The sequence below is a fragment of the Solanum lycopersicum genome, chromosome 9 (assembly GCF_036512215.1).
Source record: "Solanum lycopersicum chromosome 9, SLM_r2.1".
Classification (NCBI taxonomy): domain Eukaryota; kingdom Viridiplantae; phylum Streptophyta; class Magnoliopsida; order Solanales; family Solanaceae; genus Solanum; species Solanum lycopersicum.
In genome coordinates this window covers 67,207,105-67,231,191 of record NC_090808.1, presented here as the reverse complement: position 1 = coordinate 67,231,191, position 24,087 = coordinate 67,207,105, and the positions used below count along the sequence as shown (strand labels likewise).

At 30.9% G+C, this 24,087-nt stretch overlaps 1 protein-coding gene across 2 annotated transcripts; it reads right to left on the bottom strand.

Annotated features, from left to right (window-relative positions):
- Positions 1-7,881: 7,881 nt before the first annotated feature.
- Positions 7,882-14,313, bottom strand: LOC104649397 (probable methyltransferase PMT3). 2 transcript variants are annotated; one of them, XM_010328462.4, is made up of 8 exons: positions 13,947-14,313; positions 11,484-11,912; positions 11,134-11,298; positions 10,828-11,010; positions 10,102-10,696; positions 9,407-9,519; positions 9,055-9,275; positions 7,882-8,533 (listed from the first exon to the last, which is right to left on the bottom strand). In XM_010328462.4, the coding sequence occupies exons 2-8, from the start codon at positions 11,745-11,747 to the stop codon at positions 8,218-8,220; spliced, it is 1,857 nt and encodes a 618-aa protein (XP_010326764.1). In that variant the 5' UTR covers positions 11,748-11,912; positions 13,947-14,313; the 3' UTR covers positions 7,882-8,217. The 2 variants fall into 2 exon arrangements, with proteins under 2 accessions (XP_010326764.1, XP_010326765.1); XM_010328463.4 differs by having other exon boundaries at positions 13,831-14,063.
- Between the last annotated feature and the right edge of the window lie 9,774 nt (positions 14,314-24,087).

Sequence of the window (24,087 nt, the reverse complement as noted above, 5' to 3'; positions counted from 1 at the left end):
TCGTATCATTTTATCGCGATAAAATGAAACGATAAATTAAAGATAAAGGCATTAATATGTTGAAAATGATAGTAATGGAGCAAACGCGGTTCTCTGAGCTGGACCATTTTATTATTATTTAAGAAAAAAACAGTTTGAAAAAATAATTGCTTTAGTAATTACATAATTAATTACCTTTTGTAGTTGTAGTTGTTTTGGTTTTCGATTAAATTTAATTTCGCGCATCGAGGGAGATTCAATAAAAATACTGAGGTTGGAGGGAAGTGACTCGGAATCAGCATCGAGGATTAGCTCTTACTCAGATTTCATTTGTCTTGGTTATGAATGAATTGACGTGATAAATTAAGATAAATTATCGCGGTGCTTGTTATTCTCTCCGTCGGATTGTTTGTCATGATTTCTATTTTTCGAGTTAATTATAGAAAATTTGACTAACATTTTAAGATGTATTTTTTGATCATATTAATATGCAAAAAAGTTGTAATTTATAGTACTTTTCACATAGTTTTAGAATATCTAATTTTTTTTGTTTAAAATATCAAATTAATATAATCTAATTTACCTTTGAAAATTAAACAAATTGACTTTCGATAAGCACAATATGACAAACAATTTCGAATGAAGAAAGTATATGCAAAGGACGTAATGTTGATTCATGGTGAATGAAGTTAACGCTAAGACGGAGGTTTGGAGATAAATTTTTAATCGAAGGGATTTAGATTAAATATATGAACGAATTGGAAGTTTGAAGTTTGTTTTGCATAGTAAAAAGGTGTTACAAAAAATAAAAAATATATATTCTGTAGAGCGATTAGGATGACTATATTATATGAAGTAAAATTATTAGTATGAAGTAAAATTATTAGTCACATAAATATTCACGTTCAAAAGATGAAAATGGCGAAATGTGAATACATATTTCATGTTGATATATATATATCATTCCGTGCTCAGAATCTAAATTATTTTAATTTTATATATATATATATATATATATTTCATCCCGTGTTCAAAATTTAAATTATTTTAAATTTTTAAATAATTATCTTAAATTATTTATTTATTTTTGAAATAAATAAATTATTCTTTTCTCATTTTCTCCAGATGATAATAATTATTGAAAACTACAAAAATACTAAAATAAATATCCTTTTATATTATATTTCGCGAAATTATATCGCGTTATATTATTATATATTGTACAATAAAAATGGATTATTATTATTTTTAGAAAAGGGTAAAAATAAAAAATATAGTAAGAAGATAGGGAGACAAAAACATAAGATAGCCTTGATGTGCGGCAGAAACATAGGGGATGATGGACACGTGGAGGCATAATAACATCATTAGTAGTTGTTTCCCATTTTTGGGTACTTTTGACAAATCTTTGTTTCAATGTTTTCTTTTATCTATTTTTATTTCAAAAATATTATCGGAGATATTGACGTAACTGATATAATTATTATTAAGCAATTTTGTAGTAAGGTGTTTCATTGGAATATTTTTTTAATAAATTTGTAATTAGTTATGCAATATCATATCATGATATGATATCGTAAAATTGAATTAGTATTTAAATATACGTTTTTACGTCGATTTCATCTAATAATTCTATGTTCTTTAAAAAGCATGATAAGAAAACTCCATAGTCTATTCATGATTTGAGATATTTTTAATACAAAAATTGATCTACATATTATATTTTGTTAAAACAACCTCACATTTTATGTCTATCAACTATTTACTTTATATGTTATAAAATTTATAATGACATCGTTACATTATTTTCATCAATATAAATTTTTTTATTCTAACCAATATATAGTTACTTTAACTCACACCAACTCATTGTTGAGTAATATTAAAAACGAATACACTATAATTTATGTTCAGCTATTGATTTAAAGTTAGATAAAACTGTTTATTAAGTGGAGAGCAAATAACAATATAATAATATATTATACGATTTTATTATTTTTTATTTATTTGGTAAAATTAAATTAACAATCAAAGCTATTTTAATAATTTTTTAACTAATAATATTCTTATATTTATGAAAAAAATATATAACATTAAAATTTCATATCTCATATTTTCATATTCAAATTTTATGATATTATTTCTTGATTTCATATAGAATTGCTAAACGGCCCTTAATAATTTTTTTGACTATAAAAATATATATCACTTTTTTTAATCAAATTAAATTCATCCTTAAATAACCAAATTATGCGTGTCAACTAACTTTGACATAAACAGGTAGAATTACCATTATTACATCTTATAATTAAAATTTTTGAAACAAAAAGAAACGGATGCTATTTTTCACTTGTTATCTTGAAAATAACACGCACTATATAGTATTTAGATAATATTAAATAAAATATATAAGTATAAGAATATTACTCATATTATTAATTTCATGATTTCTTTTATAAATAATATCAAATAGAATATTATACTATGTATAATAAATAACATGCATTTTGTTATAAGATTTCTTTTTCTTGTTACTTTAATTTATGTTTTTCACTTAAATTACCAAAAGGCATAAAACACATTTCATTAATGTGATTTACAGTCTAATATGTTTTTTATTAACAAAAAACTTTTTTTTTTTCCGAAGAGATAAAGATGTGTCAACATAATATACACTATTAAAAAATTATAATTTTCTTTGTTGAAATTTCACACTAAAAATGCTAAGCAATTAGTAGTTGTTTAGATAGATATTTTGATTGAATTTGAAAGAAAAAAAATACTTTCGTATGAAAAAAATTAAAAACTTCTCAAAATTTTAATTAAACTGTTTCCTATCATGCATCTTTTCAACAAGCTAATTTATTAGAAAATATCCAAAAAATATATTGTTAGATAAATATATATATATATATATATATATATATATATATATATATATATATACCGTTAGTTCATGAAATAATCAATAAAGTGAGATGTTCTAAAGTTAAAAATTCTATTTTGTTTAGTTAGATATACAATTTATTCTATTATAAATTTGCACTTTAAACTTAATTTATTTAATCCCACCTAAATAGAAGCTAAACAAATTCAAAAATTATAATTCAAATAATTTTATTCGCAAATCTATACGTAACTAGAAACTATTATCATTTGTGAAAATTTAACGATGGAAAAATAAAGTGAACTCTTCTAGTATTTCTTTATTCCCTTTTTCAAAAGTTAAAGTGGACATAGATACTACACTAGTAATATAAAAGAAAATAAAAATATGATTAGGTAATTTAAAAGATTTTTTATCTTTTATTTTGTTTTCTGATGTTCAATTTAGAATTCGATAAATTTAAATTAAATATTATTTTCCTTTCGAAACCTTTTATTTTAAACCAAACAAAAATATCCTTACCTACCACAATAGTTTTTTAATAATTATCACTTCCTGCTAGTGCCAAACATATTAAAACAAATCCAAGGAAAATCAAATCTCATGCAGCGTGAAGCTAACTTCTTCTTTTTTTTAAAAAAAAAAAAAATTATTCTTATTTTCTAAAGTTTTTTCTTAAAGTGTGTGGCCATGAAACAACACTAATTTCTCCCTATATATATTTCGATTTTTAATTTTATAGTTTTTGACATTAATTAATATGTTTTACTTAAGTTGGAGAATTATTTAAAAGCAGAATCCCTCTATTTATATTAAGTAGTAATAAGATCGATAAATTCTACTTCCTTGAGATATCATTTATAAGATTATATTTGAATTAATTGAATTATTTATTTGTTGTAATACTCTACCAATTTTAGTTAAAACTACGGAATATAGTACTCGTGGAAATAGGATAGAATTGAAAGCATGTGAGATAGAGAGGGGCCAACTAAAATAATGTGTTTTTTTTCATGACTAAAAAATAAAATAATGTAATGATTTTTTTTCAAAATGAATAATACAAACCATTTCATCTTTAAAGTGGCCAAAAAGAAAAGTATGATTTTTTAGCATAAATTGAATGTGATAAATTCACACTAATATATATGTTCTATATAGATTTGAAAACAAATTACTTACTTAAATAATATGTGCGAAATATTCTACTTATCTCACAAATTTAACTCGCGCTATAAAATTATTTTAGAAAAAGTTAAGTTGTGATAATCTTTTTACGATTTTCTCAGATAAAAGTAACCTAATAGAAGTAAATAATTTTTGTATAATACAATAAAAAATTTAAATTCATCTAGAGAAAACATAATTTTTTTTAAAAAAAATTGTTGAGTTTTAACCCAATATAATACAGATGGATAAAAGTTATACAAAATAAATCACATTATTACTGTGGACAGTGGTCCACAATGAACTTTAGCTTAGGAACAAAGTTCTCTATAATTTTTCTAAAGTTTTAGTACATTATATCCCTAAAGGTACCCAATTGAGACCTTTAAATTTGAAAATATGTTCTATATTTTTTATTTTGGATGTTTGATATTTACAGTAAAATTTAAGTAATTTGAATTTGTAAGCTCACTGAATGAGCAAATATTTTGAAGATAACGCTTTCCATGAAAATTTTCCATATGAAAAATCTCAAATTTGGAAGAAAAAGATCTAATTCATTTATCGCAATTCATATTGATAAATAAATTTCACTTGAAAAATTTATTTTTTCTTTAAAAAAAAAACAGTCAATAAATTATGCTTTTGATCTTGTGATATATAACTCAAACGCAACTATTTTCTTCAACCAATTTCAATGTAGGCTTTTAGTACCTTTATTTGAAAAAAAAAAACTATATGTTATATTTAAATTATTTCTAAAATTATATTATTCTCCAATATGAAATAATAAATGAGTAATCAAATAATGAAACACATAACAAAATGTTATTAGTTTGTCAACACTCACAAGGAAAATGATCAACTACATACGTTTTCAAATTAGTTAAAAGTTAAATGTGTTTAGTCTAATAGCATGAGAACTAAAACTAAAACTAATTATTATTTTCCCCCAAATCTAAGGAACTAAAAGTGCTATTAAAAAAAAAAGGAAAAGGAAAAGAGAAGTTTCCCTTCAAATAATTTTTAGATTACGAATATGAGTTATGGTGCAATGATGAGATTATTCCACCTTTAATCAGAAATTTTCTATTCAAGTTTTGAATATGAAGAAAATCACGTTTATAGTGTGATCCCTAAATAAATTCTGTAATATCTGATAAAGATTTAATCGAAGCTATACGAAGGAGTCAGAATATAGAAAGAAAAAAGAGAGGATAAGATTAGGTGATAGGTAGACCCAACATTATAGGGAAACTTAAATATGTGGGAAAAATTGCCCCAAAATTAAGGGTAACAAATTTTCAATTGGGGGACCATCTTTAATCCAATTTATGTAGACAAATGTCCAATGAAAAGGGTCTTTTTTTTTTTTTGACAAATATCCCATTGGATTAATTAATTATACTAATTTATCTTTAATTATTAGTCACACATTAAAGATTACTAATTTCATTATGAGTCTAAGGAATCTTTACTTGAATTCTCCTTTGAATTTCTCATTAACAAAGTTAAGTAGATAACTTTTTTAATTAGGATCAAACCACTTTGTAGTTTAGTGTGTTTAGTTCAAATATTTGATTAAAGATTCAATTAGTTGTGTATGTTTTATGGATGGCCTGCCTCTAATGTGTTCTCAAAATTCCTTCATGTTTTTCTCGAGCTCGTAGATACGATAACTTTAAATATAGATATCGAACATCGACGAAAAAAAAAATATTTTTAATATTTTTTTTCACTACAAATACCATTGGCTGTTGACCTACTGAATTTTTCTTCTTTTAGTCCTTCTGGATTAAGTAGTAGTCTATAAATACTGCCATTAATTGAATTTTCTTGTGGAAAAGTATTCATATGATCCCAAAATTTCCTTATAACATTAAATTGTTTTTTCAACAAATCTCAATGTTTTTTTGAAAAATAGGGTTGTAATTGGATAATGAGTTGAGACAGTCTTATTGAAAAATTTTGTTTCTCAGCTCGATATTTGTATTGAAGCCGATTAATTTAAATTCGTATCGCGTAGGGTTTACTAGCGAAAACGCTTTCTAACGATTTTCTTTTTCATATCTAGAACTCAAAAACTGAAACATCTGATTAAAGGTCTTATCAAGAAAAAGAAAACATTCTCATTCTTATAAAATAAAATGCTACCTATAGCAACAAATTAACAATTAACATGCATGTTATCATATATAAAGAGGAAAGTGAGAGGAAGTTGTGAAGGGAGAGAAATATTGTTGCTAATTAGGGAGACATTTCAACATGACTTATATTTAAAAATTTGTACTTAATTATATAACAAAAAGAATAATAAAAAAAAAAACATTGCAACTATACAAACTAAATAATAATAATATTTGAAAGGGAGCATAGGTCTTAAAGCCATGTTAGACTTCATTGATGATGGCAAAAGGTGCATTTGCATGTGCCTCTCTTGGTCTCTTTATATAATTCCTACTAATATATTTTACAAAACTTTCAAGTTATACGCATCGGAAATATAATATAAGAAAAATTTATGTTGTTATCTGTTATAACGTGCAATTTGTGTCATTTTTAAGATTATACATTTCATACTTTAAGAAAGTTTACGTATAGATATCTTTTGAGTGACCTGATAATAATATAAAAAGCAAATACGTTGTTGATGATGTATATAAATTTAAGTATAGTATTATTATGTTGTATGATGAGTGTGCCCAATTATGGATAGGCAAATTGACAAACATAATTAGTTTACTTCATTGCAAAGAGACCCTCCTTGTCCTATTTTTATAATATTCTTATAAAGGGGCCATTTGGTGGGGGTGTTGATTTGATTTTGTTGAGTGTTGTCATTAGTCAATACAGTGCTGTTTTGTACAGGCAAGAATCTGGGTTGGGCCTTCTAATATTTCCAATTTGGTATCGTATATTATTCGAACTTGTTTGAAATTGAAACGTAATTATTCATTCTTTTGAAATTTTTTCCTATTAAGGCGAGGATGGGTGTAAGATGGTGATAGTGACTAATGAGTGCAATTAAAGAAAAACGCGTTTTCTATTAATCATTCATATTATAAAGTGGTCGTCCTTGTTTAGTTTTCGATGTTTACACTAAATGTAACATATATCTGTACATAGACCTTCATTACTTAACTTGATTTAAGTTAGCACAATAAACAACTCAATTCTAGATATACCTTTTCAACACTAAGGTATTTGTGAAACGTACTTGTATTGGATCGAGGAGTTTAGATGGTCGCAATGAAAGTTGAGGTGTTCAACTGTTAATGAAACCAAATTAATTAAAGTGTCTATACGTGCATCATGCCTTTAAAATACTATTTGTGTTAAAAAAAATAAAGTATTTAGTATTAGGAGAAATAGACCCAAATATAGAGCAAAAAATAATTATAGAAGATTCATACAGCCTATAACTAACTGATTTGACATTCAAACATGATTAATAGAAGAGGCAAAAAGTTAAGATTTAAAGCTGTTAGTAGTATTACTTATTAAATGAATAGTTAAGGGAAATAACCACTTCATCAACTTTTCTTTTTTAATTTCTAAGAAAAATTCGCATTCGCTATCCTTCGAGTGTTAAACAGGATAAAACTCTTTACTTCTATGCAATAAAAACTCACACCAGACAAGCTCAGTACGACGAGTTCGATCCTGATGGCAAACCAATTGCTTGCTGGCAAGGACTTTTAAACTTGAGACCTCTAACGTGAAAATCCCGAGCCCAGACCACTGAGCTAGCCCGAAAGGTTTTAACAGTTTTTAAGTACCTCTAATAGGGATTAACTAAAAAAAAGTTAATTGGGAACATATCTCAAGTAAAAATATTTGCCAACTCCTTCTATGAGACTTTTTGAATCTTCTTCATTTCAGCAACATGTTTAACACATAATTTTACATTACATGTAATGCATAAAGTAAGCTTTTACTAATGCCAAAATTTAAGAATAGAGCCTATAAATGCATATAATATGTAGTCTATGAGTTTGTCACTAAAAGAAACAACAACTGGAAATTAAGTTAAATGATGAAAAGTAAGAAATAAATATCATAAATACTACAAAATCAAACTGATATCTCCTTTGACCTTTGAGGTGTGTTGTTCTTAATTTATCTCAAAAGTTAGGAGAAAAATGAATCAAGATGAAGTGGTGCTTTAGTGTAGCAAACTTCATTTACTCTGTATCTCTGATGCTTTCACTTGTGAGCCACAACTTCTTTTGGATGATGAAAACAATCTCATCCCCTTCCTGGTCTTGATCTGGCGTTGGATCAGCTACCGCTTCCCAGTGCAACGGAGATAAATACTTCTTTACAAAGTCAATAACATGTTGTTTGTCGCGGAAGATGACAAAACCACTAGGCCTTACTATGCGATCTATCTCGAGTAACAGATCCTCACCACTGCAGCCTTTCTTTTCAATGTCGGAGAATATATTCCATGCATGGAGCAAATCATAGGTCCTAGGATATGTTGAAAATGCTTCACACCTGCACTCAACGATGTGCAAGGAAGTAAGATTTCCGAGGGCCAGCTCTGGTTCCGAGATTCTAAATGTCTGCATTCTTCTTATGGATAACAACAAGAACATATTCCGAGTAGTCCCAAAAAGTGGGGTCTAGGAGGGTAGAGTGTACGCAGACCTTACTCCTACCTCAGAGGTAGAGAGGCAGTTTCTAATAGACCCTCGGCTCAAGGACTTATGTTGAGAGAATTTACCAAAAATGTTGCTGCAACGTGTCAACATCCTCCAAATGTGCACTACTTTTGGAGGATCTGACACGCACATGTCGGAATTTTTGAAGAGTTCGAGCAAATTAAAACGGTAATATACATTTTAACTTCAGATTATTGATATTTAAGCAGGTTTTAATTTCATCATTGCTGTCGGTTAATATACCTATTAAGAGAATCTCACAAGGTCGATTATGTGAAGGATGCTAGATTGATGCCTATAAGATAGACGGGAGAAATCTACGTAGTTCTGTGAAGTAAGAAATTATTTACGTACCAGTCATGAGTTGTGCCAATCAAACCACGGTCATATACAATCTTGAGAGTGTTAGGTCCATCTTTGGGTACAACGTTCATGACCCAAACATCTTTGTCCTTCAAAGCAGCAGCAAATGACCCCATATTGGCCTTCATGTCCATGATATTTCTCAGTGTGTCTGAAGAAATCTTTGAACTTAAAATATTCCAGTAATGTTCAACTCTTCGCTGCCAAAGCTCCTGCGAATAAGCCAACAAAAGCAAGAAGTATAATAAGCTTTTCCTTTCCATTCTCACGATTCACCTGACCACTTTAATCTCACATATGGAATGATATGGCAGAAGTCGAAAAAATAAGATCATAAAATTACCATGTCCTTCTCAAACATTTCACTTGAATACCCAAAATCAGCAAGACGAGGAGGAGGAGTGGATAGCCTTGCTGGCCAAGGAGCCAGCCCGCTTCCGCCAACTTTGTGGTCATCTGATATCAAAAAATGAGAATAAGGTTATACGTTTTGAGGAAAATGAAACAGAACTAACATTAGCATTGTTTACTAGCTTCAGCAAATCTATGACTTATTTTCTTTGATAAAAACAAAATTAGAACTTCTGCTTATGCCTATTGTATCACAAAACTAATGGAACAATATCAGATGTAAACACTCCATAAAAAGCTCCAAACATAATCTTAGCATATACGCACGAAAATCCACTTACAAGATTGAACAATCCAGGAAGAGCTATACATTGTTTAGTGTACATGACATTGTACACTCAAAACTATAACTTTTGATTCATGATTAGGTGCTTTGACGAGTGGACTTTCTCAGTATACTATGCATTGTTCGAGAAAGCCTTCCGGAAACTCTACTACTTTTGGTGTTAAATTCTATCTGATTCTGAAGTTGGGTTCGCAAAATTAACATTATTTTTGTTATGAGTTACTATTGCTTAGTTGACCAGGTACAAAACACTTCTATCTGCCATTTTTACTGCTTTACACAGGTATACTCACCGTCACCGATGCTCAATAATGAAAATAAGCAAGAGACAGGACACTTACGATCAGAATAAGGTGTTATGCATGCTTCCATGTTCACACCCCAAACAGCATCAGGATCATCATTGGACCGACAAAGTGGTGGTTGAGTACCAGCTGGTCTTTCCATGTAACAGTCGTTGTTTAGAGGCTTGACCCAAATCACTGTTTGGTTCTTTTTTTCTGCTATTCTCCAGCACATGCGTTCAACAAGTGTGCTCATCTGTTTCCATATTCTGAGATCCTCTTCATCCTGTGCATATGCTTCGGGAGATGAATAGGCAAAATAGCCTCCAGGTCTAAGCACCCTATCAAGCTCGAGAAGAAGGATGCCATCCCTCTGAAGCCAATCGATCCTACAACGGGAACAGTGAGCAAATTCAAATGATCTGCTTGGATAAGGAAGCCTTTTTGTCCCAAGAACACCAAGATATGCAGGAATTCCTCTCTCTAAGGCAAATTGGATCTGATTCTGATGCACATCATTCGGCGCCAACGACATTGCTATGATATCAGAGGATAGAAGATAACCACCAAAACTAGCCACACCACAACCAACGTCAAAAACTGTGCGTATCCTTCCTCCATTGTTCAAGTTATTGTTCGGAAATTTCAGCATCTGCGATCACGATTACGGTAAGACAACTTTGAGAAGTGTGAACATCTTAAGAGTTGATTATTTAACTAAGCCTGGTTACATATTTCTTTCTATCGATAGATCTGCAATATTTCAAGAGATAGAGTGCTCACATTTGCAATTAAAGCAATGTACTTATCAGCTCCATAGTGAAAGTGAGTGCCTCCACCAGGAAATATGATCTTTTCACCCTTAACAACCATCCAGTTTTGGTCAGATTTCTCATGTGCAAGGTGAGTATGTGGTATGTTTGCCTTCCAAACCTCATCTCTACTTCTTGGCCACTTAATCGGTACCTACAACAACATCCAAGGGGCGAAAGCAAAAACAGATGTGTCTGATCAGAAAAAAAAAACGAATAACATTGGAAGTTAGAGCATATTCTTGACTTATATTTAGTACTGATATAGCTTATGCACCTTGTATCCAGCTGGAGGAGGAATCAAGCAATTGAAACGTCTTTCAGGCAATGGACAATGTCTTTCATAGTGCTCCATTAATGTTAGATCCAGCTTCAATCTCATTTGGTATATGAGATGCCTGTCCAGACAGGGAATTAACTCCGAATGTCGATCATCGCAAACCTTTAAAGAGACAAAAATAGTAGAACAAAAGTTAGAAAGTTAACAAGACAACCAAAATGCAGCAAGTGTTTTCCCGGTCTTCCATATAGCGATGCAGTCTCACAGGTTAGTTAAATGAGAGTGATTGTGACATCATCTATCAACAAAACGAAAAAGAACAATATAAAAGGAAAAATAATACTCACTGGGAAGCTCTTAGAAACGATGCCATCTTCACCATCTTCCAGCCCAAACTTCTCATCTTGCTTGCTGCTAAGATCAGAGTCATCATCTCCACCCAAATACGAGGATCCCAGTTTCCTCAATGATCGGCTTCCATACTCTAAAGCAGACTCACCGTTGCTCTTAGAGCCAAAATAAAAATACAGGACAACAACAAAGAGTGCAACAACAGCTACAGAAGTCAACAAGCGCTTCTTCTGCGCTCCATCTGATCTCCCTCGCATCATTTGTGTAGTTTTAGAATCTTCAAAAAAGCTTCACCTTCACCCTTTCCCCTTCAATTCTTAGAAGTCATTGCTTAGGTGGACCAGTTAGCTCCAAGATCCCGAACGTAACAGATTTCAGAAATTAGATTCTGAAGGAAGATGGATTTCTTCTATTGGTGAAATAACCTGCAAAATCACATGCACAAACAACTAGATCAACTCGAGTAGTGTGGCAAAGGGCAAACAAAAAATAAAAAGAAAAAGAAAAAGAAAGAAAAGCCACCGAGATATTTCAAAAAAGAATCCAAAAAATTAAAAAGAAAAAGCATTATAAACGTCCAACCGCAGTAGATATTGCAATCTTGCATTCACTACTATATTTCTTTGAAAAGAACATGTAAATTAAACTTCTACTATATTTCTTGTACAATTTCATGATCTCAGAAACAATCTTTGAAGTCATATTGAACTCCACGAAATTTTCCTGGCTCAAGCTCGGATATGATACTCCAACTTGGGTATTACTCCTTGAAATTAGACGATAGGTATGTCTACTTCTCTAGCCAGTTAGGGAATGAGACGGAGCAACATATAGATGATAAGAAAGATCAAACCAGTACTTATTTTTAACGGATTACTAAAGAACCACATCCCCCCCCCAAAAAAAAAAAAAAGTAATAGGCAACAAATCACACTTATAGTGTACTAAGTGATGCATTCAGAAGGAAAAATGGAACTGGAAGAGGAAGACAATGTCAAGTGAAATTCCAGAAACAGAGTTGGCTAACTGCTGGTATATCATTTACATTTCAGGCTACATTGTCGGCAGTGTCTTCCACTGCCTCACATTCTATTTTTCGTAAAACGACTGAAAAAAGAGAGTTTAGATGCTATTTACTATATTAAAAAAATGCAAATTCACAACGGAACTTCCCATATCTACAGCTGAGAAGTATCTCAACTATGAACAAGATCCCGATGCATACAAACATTTGGACTAATTGTGAAGACCAATGGAATTCAACTTTTATCCTTGGATATCAAAGCAATAATGTGCTTATACTGATGACAGGTATAAGGATAATTAAACTTTCTGAAACACGGATCTGGGTTGATGCAATTAAGAATCCAGGATTACTAATACAAATAAACAAGTCTAGGCCCTATTAGCATTAATAGGTCGAACAACAAAAGCAGAAAACAGATATTACCCTAGCTGAGAATTTTAAAAAACCAAGCATAAAAATGGCAAAGGATAAGTAGAATCCAACATGATCCATTAAACGACCCATAATTACTACTAACTCAAATTAACAAGATCAACTAGTAACATTAATGAGTACAAACAACCGAACCAAAGAACAAATTTTGGCCTAGATGGATAATTAACCAGCTCAAACGCAAATGTCTTGGACAAGCCAGATCCAATATTAAAAAAAAAAAAACATGATTGTTGATACAAATCAACAAGACTAAGCAAAGGCATGTACAAAAATTAGAGCAAAAGATTACAACTTTGGCTAGCTGAGCATGATTAACAAGCACAAAAGGCCAAAAATGAGTAAGCTAGACTCAATGTTAAAAACAAACATGTTAATATAAATCAACAAGATTAAACACTAGTCATTAAAGGATCTAAAACATCATAGCAAAAGATTAAAACTTTAGCTAGGTAGGATTAACAATAAAAAAAAAAGGCCAAAATGGATAAGCCAGATTCAATATCAAGCAAAAACAAGATTAAGTAGTAGTCTTAAAAGGGGCTATAAAACATTAGAGCAAAATATTAAAACTTTTAACTAGCTTATAACAATTAAGAAGCAAAAGAGAGCAAATGGGTAAGCCATATTCAATATTAACAAAAAACTCACAGATTACTAATACAAATCAACAAGATTAAACAGTAACTAAAGGGTCCAAGAGCAAACAGATTTGAATTAACAAGCAAAATGGCGAGGATTCGAAAAAAGATTACAACTCTGAATGGATAGGCAAATAATAGAGATTAAACACAAAATGTTTGTAGAATTAAAAATTGTACAGACAAAATCATTGAATATTTAAAAAAATATTATAATTATTAACACAAATCAACAAGCACTACCATTAAACGCGTCTTTAACGTTAGAACAAAAAAACTTTGCCGAGTGAAACCAATTAACAAGTAGAAAAAGGTAAGCACGAAATCAATCAGATCCACAAAAAAAAAAAGAATCTTACAGTATTTGAGCAGAATAGGTGCAGATCTGAAATTGGAGAAATGAGTAAGTTTTACAAATCGAGAATAATAGGACGTGTCAAGAAAAACAAGAAAATAGTTAAGTGTATGATGGAGAGAAAGAGAATGGAAAACAAAGCTCGGTATAAAAAAAGAAAGTGGAAATGCCCGAAATCCCAGAGACATATTTATATTATACTTAAGTCCTATTATTTTTTGAATTTATTTTCTACCTTTTTTTAGCCTACGTGGTATTAGTTTGAAAAAAAAAGTCAATTATCATTGGGCTTACAAGTTAATGCCGCATAGGCTAAAAAAAATTAAAAAATTATTGATAAAATAAGTTCAGATATAATATAAGTGTGTCTCAGAGTTTAAGTATAAGTTGAGTGGCTACTTGAGCATTATCCCAAAAACAAAAAGTGTATTATTGGATACAGTTGGGAGGAAGAGAGGGGTGAGGGTGCCGACAGGGTGGGGTTGGGGTTGGGCTATTGGATCTAATTTTCAGTGAAAAAAAAATGAAAATTTAGGGATATTTTATGCCATTTTGGGAAAATTAAGGGTATAGAAGTGAAAGGTACAAACTTTCATGTTGATAAGTGTGAAATTGAAGGGGAAAAAAAAATGGCCTATTCTTAGAAAATAAAAAATAATTGCAAACAAGGTAATTTTGGAAAAATAAGATCAATCATTTATAAATTTTAAAATGTCAATAAATTTAAAACAAAATTAAAATTGTACTTATTTGTTTTAGAAATAGAGAGAGTATTATCTTAGAGTGTGTATATTGAAAATAATTTTCAAGTATACACGAAAAAAAATATTTTTAGTCTTCATTAAATATTTATCAAATTTTATTTGTTAGATTTGATAGAGAGTATGATTTTTTTTTTTTAAAAAAAAGTAATTTTTATTTTTTTTTGATTATTTGTACACATTTTTAATGTAATTTTTTCTCTGTTTTTTTATAATATCTTTTGGTGTTTAGTGTAGTTTCTTGTGTTTACATATTTTAGAATTTAATTAGACTTTTATGTATTTATGATAAAATCTTTTTTTTAATTAAATTTTACAAACATAAATTATTAAATATTTGAGGAAGATTAAAAGTATTAATTGTTAGCTAACTTAAAGGATCAAAAATGTTAAATGCATATTTTAAAGGACTATTTTAAACCCCCAGTCACATTGACAGATCACGTGCAAGTATTTATTTATAAAATTTATTAATTAAAAAAATTACACAATACAATCTTGCATATTGTATAACCTTCAAAGTATTACCATTTACATAATTATTTATCACAGGAATATATAAAACATTTCATATTGAGTATTTACGAATACTTCAAAAAAAAATTATTTTACCTAAATATATGTGAATTGTAATAATTTTTAAAATAAGCTTATTTGGGTGATCACTTTGGCTGACTGGCCATTTGTGTTAATATTCCAAAAATAAAAAATAATACACACATAATGTATTTATTATATTCTTTCGTAAATAATTTTTATAATAACATGTTCGATATAATTTTATAAGTACAATTTGTGAAGGATAAAATATACATCGATTTTTTCTTCCCTCTTTTCATAGTTAGTGTCTTACTGATCTTTCTTTTTTCTTTTTTGTTTTACAAATGGAAAATCTGAGTTATTGTTACAACTTTGATTAAACAAAATTTACCAATATAAAATTTTTAAAGCATGTCAATAAATAAGTTCCTTGAAAAAATGTACCTGGAAATTTGTGTTGTATTTTTAGGTAAAAAATAATTTTTAACACATTATTGGACTCATAATAATATCCAACACTAGTGTATATATCTAGAAAAATTATTATTTATGGCAAACTTGAAAGAGTTCTTTTTTTGGAGATTATTATTTGAATATCTTTACTGCTCAAGGCTATTAGCAAGTATATAAATGAATGTATGCTCCTTTTTGGATATTTTCCTTTTTTTTTTAAATATGGTTATTAATTAAGAAATAAAAATGATTAAAGAATTGTTGAGATCTTGAACTCGTGACATTAATAAATAATTAGAAAATTAAAATTCCATGAGGAATGGGATCTTTGCCCATGGATGGTCACCATGTGCTCTTGATTCAATAAATTTCAACATTTCTTATAACACTATAAATAAATAATTTATTATGGGCGAGTGATACTCTCATTTAAAAGTTTTAGTGATTTTTAATTAGCGTGTGGTTCGAAATTAATAATCCAGTGGGACGAATATAAAAATAAAAAGTGATAATGTAGGATTGACTTTATAATTTTTACTACACCACAAACAACTTGAAAATCATAGACCGACAAGAAACTAGCTATATATATGCTTCAATGGACATAAATACTTTCGTGTGAGTGACACATTATAAATCATAAAATTTCTAATTAGTTCGAAAAGGTGATCGTGAGTTGTGGTAATGGATTAAGTAGAATGTAACTGAGTTAGAAGAGAAGATATTTAACATTAAATAAAATCTCACATTGATAACTGAATAATACCTACAAAGTGTAGTATTACACTCTTATCAATATTTTGAGTCTGCATATAATTAATGTGTGAGTGCAAATTATCAAATATTAATTTTTTATATCACAAAACTTTGATCAAAATGTGTAACATATATACTACTATGAAGATTAAAGTTTTCTAAAGCTAAACAAACATATATACTTCTCTTTTATTTCTTTAAACAATTTTAATTCAGTGTTAGTATCAAAACCATTGATATATATTCATTATTTAATCATAATTAACTAATTTGCATTGTTACTTTTTTTTATTCAATAAGATTAAATTATTTGATTTAAATGCTATGTACAAAGTAATATATAAAACATAGTATTATTGTCAATATATTTTGAACTAAGAGCAATTAGATTTTCACACATATAATACTTTTTTCCATTAGAAAATCATTTTTTTCCATTAGAAAATCATTTTTTCATTATGATAAGGAAAGATGTAAAAAGTTGAAAGTGATAACAAAGAAATATAATTTATGTGCCGACAGATCTAGATACTATAAATTGACATATAAATAATTATAGATTAAAACACACGCAACATAGCTTTCTATTTTTTATTAAGATCTCGGATATGAGTCCTATTTTGATATAAAGTGATATTTATTAAGAAGAACATTTTATTTATTAATATGGAACTTCTTAACACAAATTCAGATTTAATTGAATACTAACATACATTTCAAACATTGAGTTAAAAAAATAAAAATATATGAAATTATTTCATTTATGATACATCTTTTAAAACTTTTATATGATGTTTTTTTTTCTCAACCCAACTCTTCAATCCTCTAATTTTTATTTATTTTTTGTAAAATAATCCTCTAATATAATAATAAGTGAGTTTATATATATATATATATATATATATACTTGTACAACTTATATATAAGTAGCAATAAGCACACAGCTAAAAGTCAACATCTATCCTTCAGCTGTGTGTTTATTTACATACCCAACTATTTGGTCTATCGGATTAGGCTTCATATTTCAACCCCAAGGTCTGGGGGTTCAAACATTTCCAACATCAAATTTTCTTTCTGTTTTAATTTCAGCTTTATTTTTTTCCGTTAAATTAATTACTCCATCGGTTTATTTTTATTTGTTATGTTACATTTTTCGAAAGTTAATTTGACTAATTTTTAAAGTTAAATTAAATTACATTAATTTGATATTTTAACCAAAAAATTTAGATACTCAAAACTATATTGCAATTTTTTACATATCAATATGATGAAAAAATATATTGTAAAATGTTAGTCAAAATTTTTATGATTTGACTTTAAAAATGGAAAGTATGACAATTATTAGTGGACGGAGGGAGTATTACCAAAGACCTCTACATCTACTAATTGATTTACAAGATTTTCACCTTGAAAATTTATGTTTTAATTAGTAGAGGTCTTTGATTAATTTTAGCTTATTTATTGATTTGAGGCTTTTGACATTTCGTATACGTAAATATATTTCTTATTCATATTTTAGTTGTTCCATCTTAACAGCACAAGAGACAACCAATATGTCTGCTTCACATGTGTGGTTCCACGCGATAATTAACAACATATTGACTCTTGAAATTCTATTTGTGTCATATATATAGGGACAAGGAAAATAACATATATTATTTAAAATTACACAAGATACTGTAAATTACATTAATTAATAACTTAAAGTATTTAATATCATATTGTAGTTTAATTGACTTTCTAAATATTATCTGTGTCACATAAAATAAAATAAAAAATAATAGAAATTGACCCGTACTAACACGGGCGCATGTGTCTAGTATGTGTGTGTATATATATATGTTTTCTTGTGATGTCAAATATGAAATCTTGAAAATAAGTGTTGCCTGCTATAATACATAATGTAGAAATTATTTAAAGTAACTATATATATTAAGTAAAAATAAATATAATTATCTTAAAATTTACGTTTACTTAATTAATGACTACAATTTGCATGTGGACTTCAACGAAAGCTGTCAATTTCTAATCATTTTCGTCGGTGGCTTATTTTGGGCTGGATCTATTATATTGGGCCAGTCTAAAAGCCCAATACAAAAAAATCATAAGCCCATTTGTGAATGCCCAAAAATTAAAGGGCCCAAACTGAAACATTTACGATGGGCTCAATAGATAAAGGACCATGGACCGAGTTAACGCCATTCGCTACACTCACATGTGATGGGTTCCTAAGATTGGTCAACGTGATCGAGCCGATGCCATAATTTAAGTCGATGATGTTCATTGCATTATCAGCTCGCAAGGTGTGGCGATCCAAGATCACCACACGTTGTCGAAGATAATGTCATGAATTGGAGTGTGTTCAAATGACTCCTACGTTCTTAATTTTGAACTGGTTAGAATTAGAGATAGATAGATAGATAGATAGAGAGACGGAGCGTGCTCGGAGTGTCTCGAGTTCCGAGAAAGATCATAAGTCACTAGAGCAAATTTCCACATTTATATGGTCTTGTTGAATTTGTGGTGTGAAATATTGGGCTATTATCATAGTTTTTGGGCCTTTAGAACTGGGCCTAGGAACACTTCCTCTAAGTAATCATGCAAAAATGAAAATTGTTTCTACAATTATTATGAAATATGAATTAAGCTACAATCTAATAGACTAGTGAGTAAATATGTTCAAAAAACTTAGTCCCATCGAGGATGATATAGTTCGACTTGAAACAGAGTTTAAGAAAAAAAAGAAGACTTTTAATCTTGTGGTTCTAAATTAACGTTATGTCAAATTTCCCAAAATGTCATTTAATTCTGTGGTCTGAAACATGTCACGTGGAAAGTTAATGTCAAAGTGTTGCCAAAAAAGGAAAAGGGTCATTCTTTTTGAAACAAACTAAAAAAGAAATAGTAACATTCTTTTTGAAACGGAGGAAGTAATACTTATGTCTACTAGATTTCATAATGCATATATCGGAAGTAATATTTATGTCTAGTAGATTTCGAAAAAATGCTTGTTTTTCTCTATAATTTGTAAGTTGGGGGGTTTATGTTTTTTTTTTTTTTAGAAATTCATTTTTACCTTAATTTTTTTTGAATGATTGTTTAGAAATAAATATTTCATTATTTGACAAAAATAAGAATCTTTTAGTTTCTTTGAAAAAATAAAAAACAAACGAGTTAATGTTTAAAATAATACGTGTGAACTATTATCATTTCGCGAATTTTACATTCAAACTATGAGTTGGTACCTTCTCTACTCGACTAATTATCATCTACTCAATTTAATGTGTTTTAATATATAGACAACGATCGAGATTCAGATAGAAGAATTATACAATGAAACATTAAATTATGAAACTTACTGAAAATTGATAATTCAAATATATTTTTGATAATTATGTTTAATAACACATAGAACGACAACTTTTAAATCTTGAGACAAATATGTTTTAGATAAGTTGATTTTGGCTCCCAAAAGTGCCAACAAATTAAATCTTTTTGATATTTGTTCTTTAAATTGATTACAAGATAAGACATGTTACTTTAATGATTTTCTATGTGGTATTTAACGGTTCAATCTTAGTGATAAGCACTTAATTTAAAGTTGGTTAATTTTATTCGATTTGTTTGTGCTAAACAAGAATATAATTATGAGCACCTTTTTTATGGAACAAATTACTTTGCATCACAACTTGGAGAACATCATGGAGGAGACAATTAAGATTATTATCATAATTATTTTTATAATATATGGTCATTTATTTATTTTATTTTTTATTGTTATAAGAAAATATTGATGTCAAATCCACAACTTCAATAAAAAAAAATGTAGCTACTATATATAATTGTCACGATCCAAATCCGGGCCGCGACTGGCACCCACACTTACCCTCCTGTGTGAGCGAACCGACCAAATCTAAACCTTAACATTTCAATATAATATCAACAAAAGTAATGCGGAAGACTTAAACTCATTAGTAAAATCAATAACTATTATTATCCCCAAAATCTGGAAGTCATCATCACAAGAACATCTATGATCAAATTACTAAACTAAGAGTATTCTGAAAACTAAAACAAGTAAAAGCTAGTCCATGCCGGAACTTCAAGGCATCAAGACATGAGGAAGAAGATCCAGTCCAAGCTAGAAGCATTAGCTCACCCTGATATCCGGAATAATGAAGACTGACTAGAGTTGCGGTTGAGTTGAAGACGATGGCACGTTTGCTACACTCCACAAATAACAAAGGAGAAAACATAAAAGTAGGGGGTCAGTACAAACACAAGTACTGAGTAGATATCATCGGCCAACTCAAAATAGAAATCAATATATACCAAGTAATATCATAAAATCAACTATGATACTCAACATGTAGAAACAACAAGTACTATATCATTAACAATTACCGTCAAGTTCACACATGAGGACTCAAGCCTCAATACCATACTCATTTGGGAATCATGTTCATTAGATTGAGTATATTAACATCTTTCAAGATTCATTATCTTTATTTCTCTTGTGTCGGTATGTGACACTCCGCTCCCTCATATTCATTAGTTCTCTTGTGTCGGTACGTGACACTCCGATCCCCTTAATCTACGTGTCGGTTCGTGACACCCGATCCCCTAAATCTACGTGTCGGTTCGTGACACCCGATCCCCTAAATCTACGTGTCGGTTCGTGACACCCGATCCCTTAATACTACGTGTTGGTTCGTGACACCCGATCCCCTAATACTACGTGTCGGTTCGTGACACCCGATCCCCTAATACTACGTGTCGGTTCGTGACACTCGATCCCCTAATTCTACGTGTCGGTTCGTGACACCCGATCCCCTAATTCTACGTGTCGGTTCGTGACACCCGATCCCCTAATTCTACGTGTCGGTTCGTGACACCCGATCCCTTAATACTACGTGTCGGTTCGTGACACCCGATCCCCTAATACTACGTGTCGGTTCGTGACACAGATCTCCTAAATCTACGTGTCGGTTCGTGACACCCGATCCCCTAATTCTACGTGTCGGTTCGTGACACCCGATCCCCTAATCTCCTTTTATCAATTCATCAAGCCTTCTTTCTTACCAAGGCATCATCAATCTCATTATTTTAGTTCATCACGCCTTCTTTTATACCAAGGCCTCATCATTAACAAAGAGATTAGGATTTTTCAAGATTTGGGATTCAATAACTTCATCATGCTTATATAATCACAATTATATAATTACATTCATGCAAGCATACAAGTAAGCACATAGCAGGGTTTACAATATTATCAATACATATCATTCGCTATTAAGAGTTTACTACGAATATCGTAAGAGAAACCATAACCTACCTCCACCGAAGACTAGTGATCAAGCAAGCAAATTCCCAAAGCTTTGTTCTTCTTCTCTCCCTGTTCGTTCGTTTTCTCCCTCTCTTGTGCTTTCAAATTTTCTTATTCAAACCCTCTTTCTTTTACCCTAATTAGCATATAATTAAGAATAAAAGGTGGCAATAATAACCCACTAATTAACTTAAGGTTACCTCTTTTAACCCCCAAGAAATTTAGTTATTAATATAAACCCACGAAATATATAATTATAGCAGGAATAGTCCAAAATGCCCCTTTAAAACTTAACTAGAAATCCGACTCCGACTGGGATTACGCAACCTGTGACGGCCCGTCGCGCCTGCGACGGTCCGTCATGCAGGTTCGTCAGAGACTCGATTTCCTTAAGGAGTCTGTGACGGCCCGTCGTACCTACGACGGTCCGTCATGCACTTCCGTTATGACGTTCAGAGAATCGTTCCCTGTACCAAATTCTCAAGAGTTGAAGTGTTTTGAAACGGTGGATTACAACGGTTCGTCGTGCCTGTGACGGTCCGTCCTGCAGGTCCGTCACAAAGTTCAAAGAGTCGATTTCAGCACCCAAATTTCAGAATTTCTAAGTGTTTTGAAACGAGACCCCTCGATGGTCCGTCGTGCCCATGACGATCCGTCGTGGGTTCTGTCGTCTCAGCCTGTTTTTCCAGAAATAAAATTTGCTGCTCAAAACGACTAAACTGGTCATTACATTAGATACCAATTTACCCATCGTTCGTTCCCGAACGATCACAAGAAGGAAAACAAGGGCGAGAAGGAGTACCTGAATCTTTAAACAGATGTGGATATCTTTCTCGCATATCAACCTCCTTCTCCCAAGTGGCTTCTTCAACGGGGCGATTCTTCCATTGAACTTTGATGGATGCAATCTCCCTTGATTTCAACTTGCGAATTTCTCTATCTAAAATAGCAACAGGCTCCTCCTCATAAGACAAATTCTCATCAAGCAAAACGGAACCCCAACGGATGATGTAGTTTCCATCCCCATGGTATCTTTTCAACATCGACACATGGAATACCGGATGTACTCCGGACAGCCCTGGAGGCAAGGCTAACTCGTAAGCCACCTCCCCTATGCGCTTCAGAACCTCGAAGGGACCAATATACCTTGGGCTCAATTTACCCCTTTTTCCAAAACGCATCACCCCTTTAATGGGTGAAACCTTCAACAAGACTTGTTCACCCTCCATGAACTCCAAGTCTCTAACCTTTTGATCTGCATATTCTTTTTGCCTACTTTGCGCCGCTAGAAGCTTTTCTTGAATAGATTTCACTTTATCTAACGATTCCCTCAGAAGGTCAGTACCCCAAGGTCTAGCCTCGAATGCATCAAACCAACCAATGGGGGACCTACATCTCCTACCATACAATGCTTCAAATGGAGCCATATCAATGCTTGAGTGATAGCTATTATTGTATGAAAACTCCGCTAAGGGTAAGAAGTTATCCCAATGGCCACCAAATTCTATTACACACGCACGAAGCATATCCTCCAACACTTGAATCGTTCGCTCAGACTGGCCATCGGTCTGAGGATGGAACGCGGTACTAATGTCCAACCTAGTACCCAATTCCGCATGCAATGTTTTCCAAAACTTAGAAGTAAACTGCGTACCTCTATCTGATATGATGGATAGTGGAACCCCATGCAATCGAACAATTTCTGAGATATAGGTCTTGGCTAACTTCTCTGCATTGTAAGTCACCTTGACCGGAATGAAATGAGCAGACTTAGTTAACCTATCAACAATCACCCAAATAGAGTCATACTTACCTATTGTCTTTGGAAGACCAACCACGAAATCCATTGCGATTCTCTCCCATTTCCATTCTGGAATGGGCATTCTCTGAAGTGTTCCTCCGGGCCTTTGGTGTTCATACTTTACTTGTTGACAGTTTGGACATTTGGCAATAAAATCCACAATATCACGCTTCATTCTACTCCACCAAAAGTGTTGCTTTAGGTCACGGTGCATCTTGGTTGCACCCGGATGTATCGAATACCTTGAACTATGAGCCTCTGTCAGAATAGTGTTGATCAAATCATCGACGCGGGGTACACATACCCTTCCCTTAATTCTCAAAACACCTTCCTCATCGATTTGTGCTTCCTTAGCCTCTCCTCGCAATACTTTGTCTCGGATCCGGATCAATTTCTCATCATTAAACTATCTTCCCTTAATCTTGTCAAGAAAGGAAGATCTTGCCTCCACATAAGCCAACAATCCTCCCTTCTCATTTACTTCTAATCTCATCAAGTCGTTAGCTAG

What these genes read in the sequence shown, in the direction of transcription:
- LOC104649397 (XM_010328462.4), bottom strand. Translation starts at nt 11,747, where the DNA reads ATGATGCGAGGGAGATCAGATGGAGCGCAGAAGAAGCGCTTGTTGACT. An exon ending in AAATGTTTGAGAAGGACATG is followed by an intron (nt 9,276 to 9,406) that starts GTAATTTTATGA and finishes GCTTATTCGCAG; the next exon opens with GAGCTTTGGCAGCGAAGAGT. An exon ending in ATTGGCACAACTCATGACTG is followed by an intron (nt 8,534 to 9,054) that starts GTACGTAAATAA and finishes CGTTGAGTGCAG; the next exon opens with GTGTGAAGCATTTTCAACAT.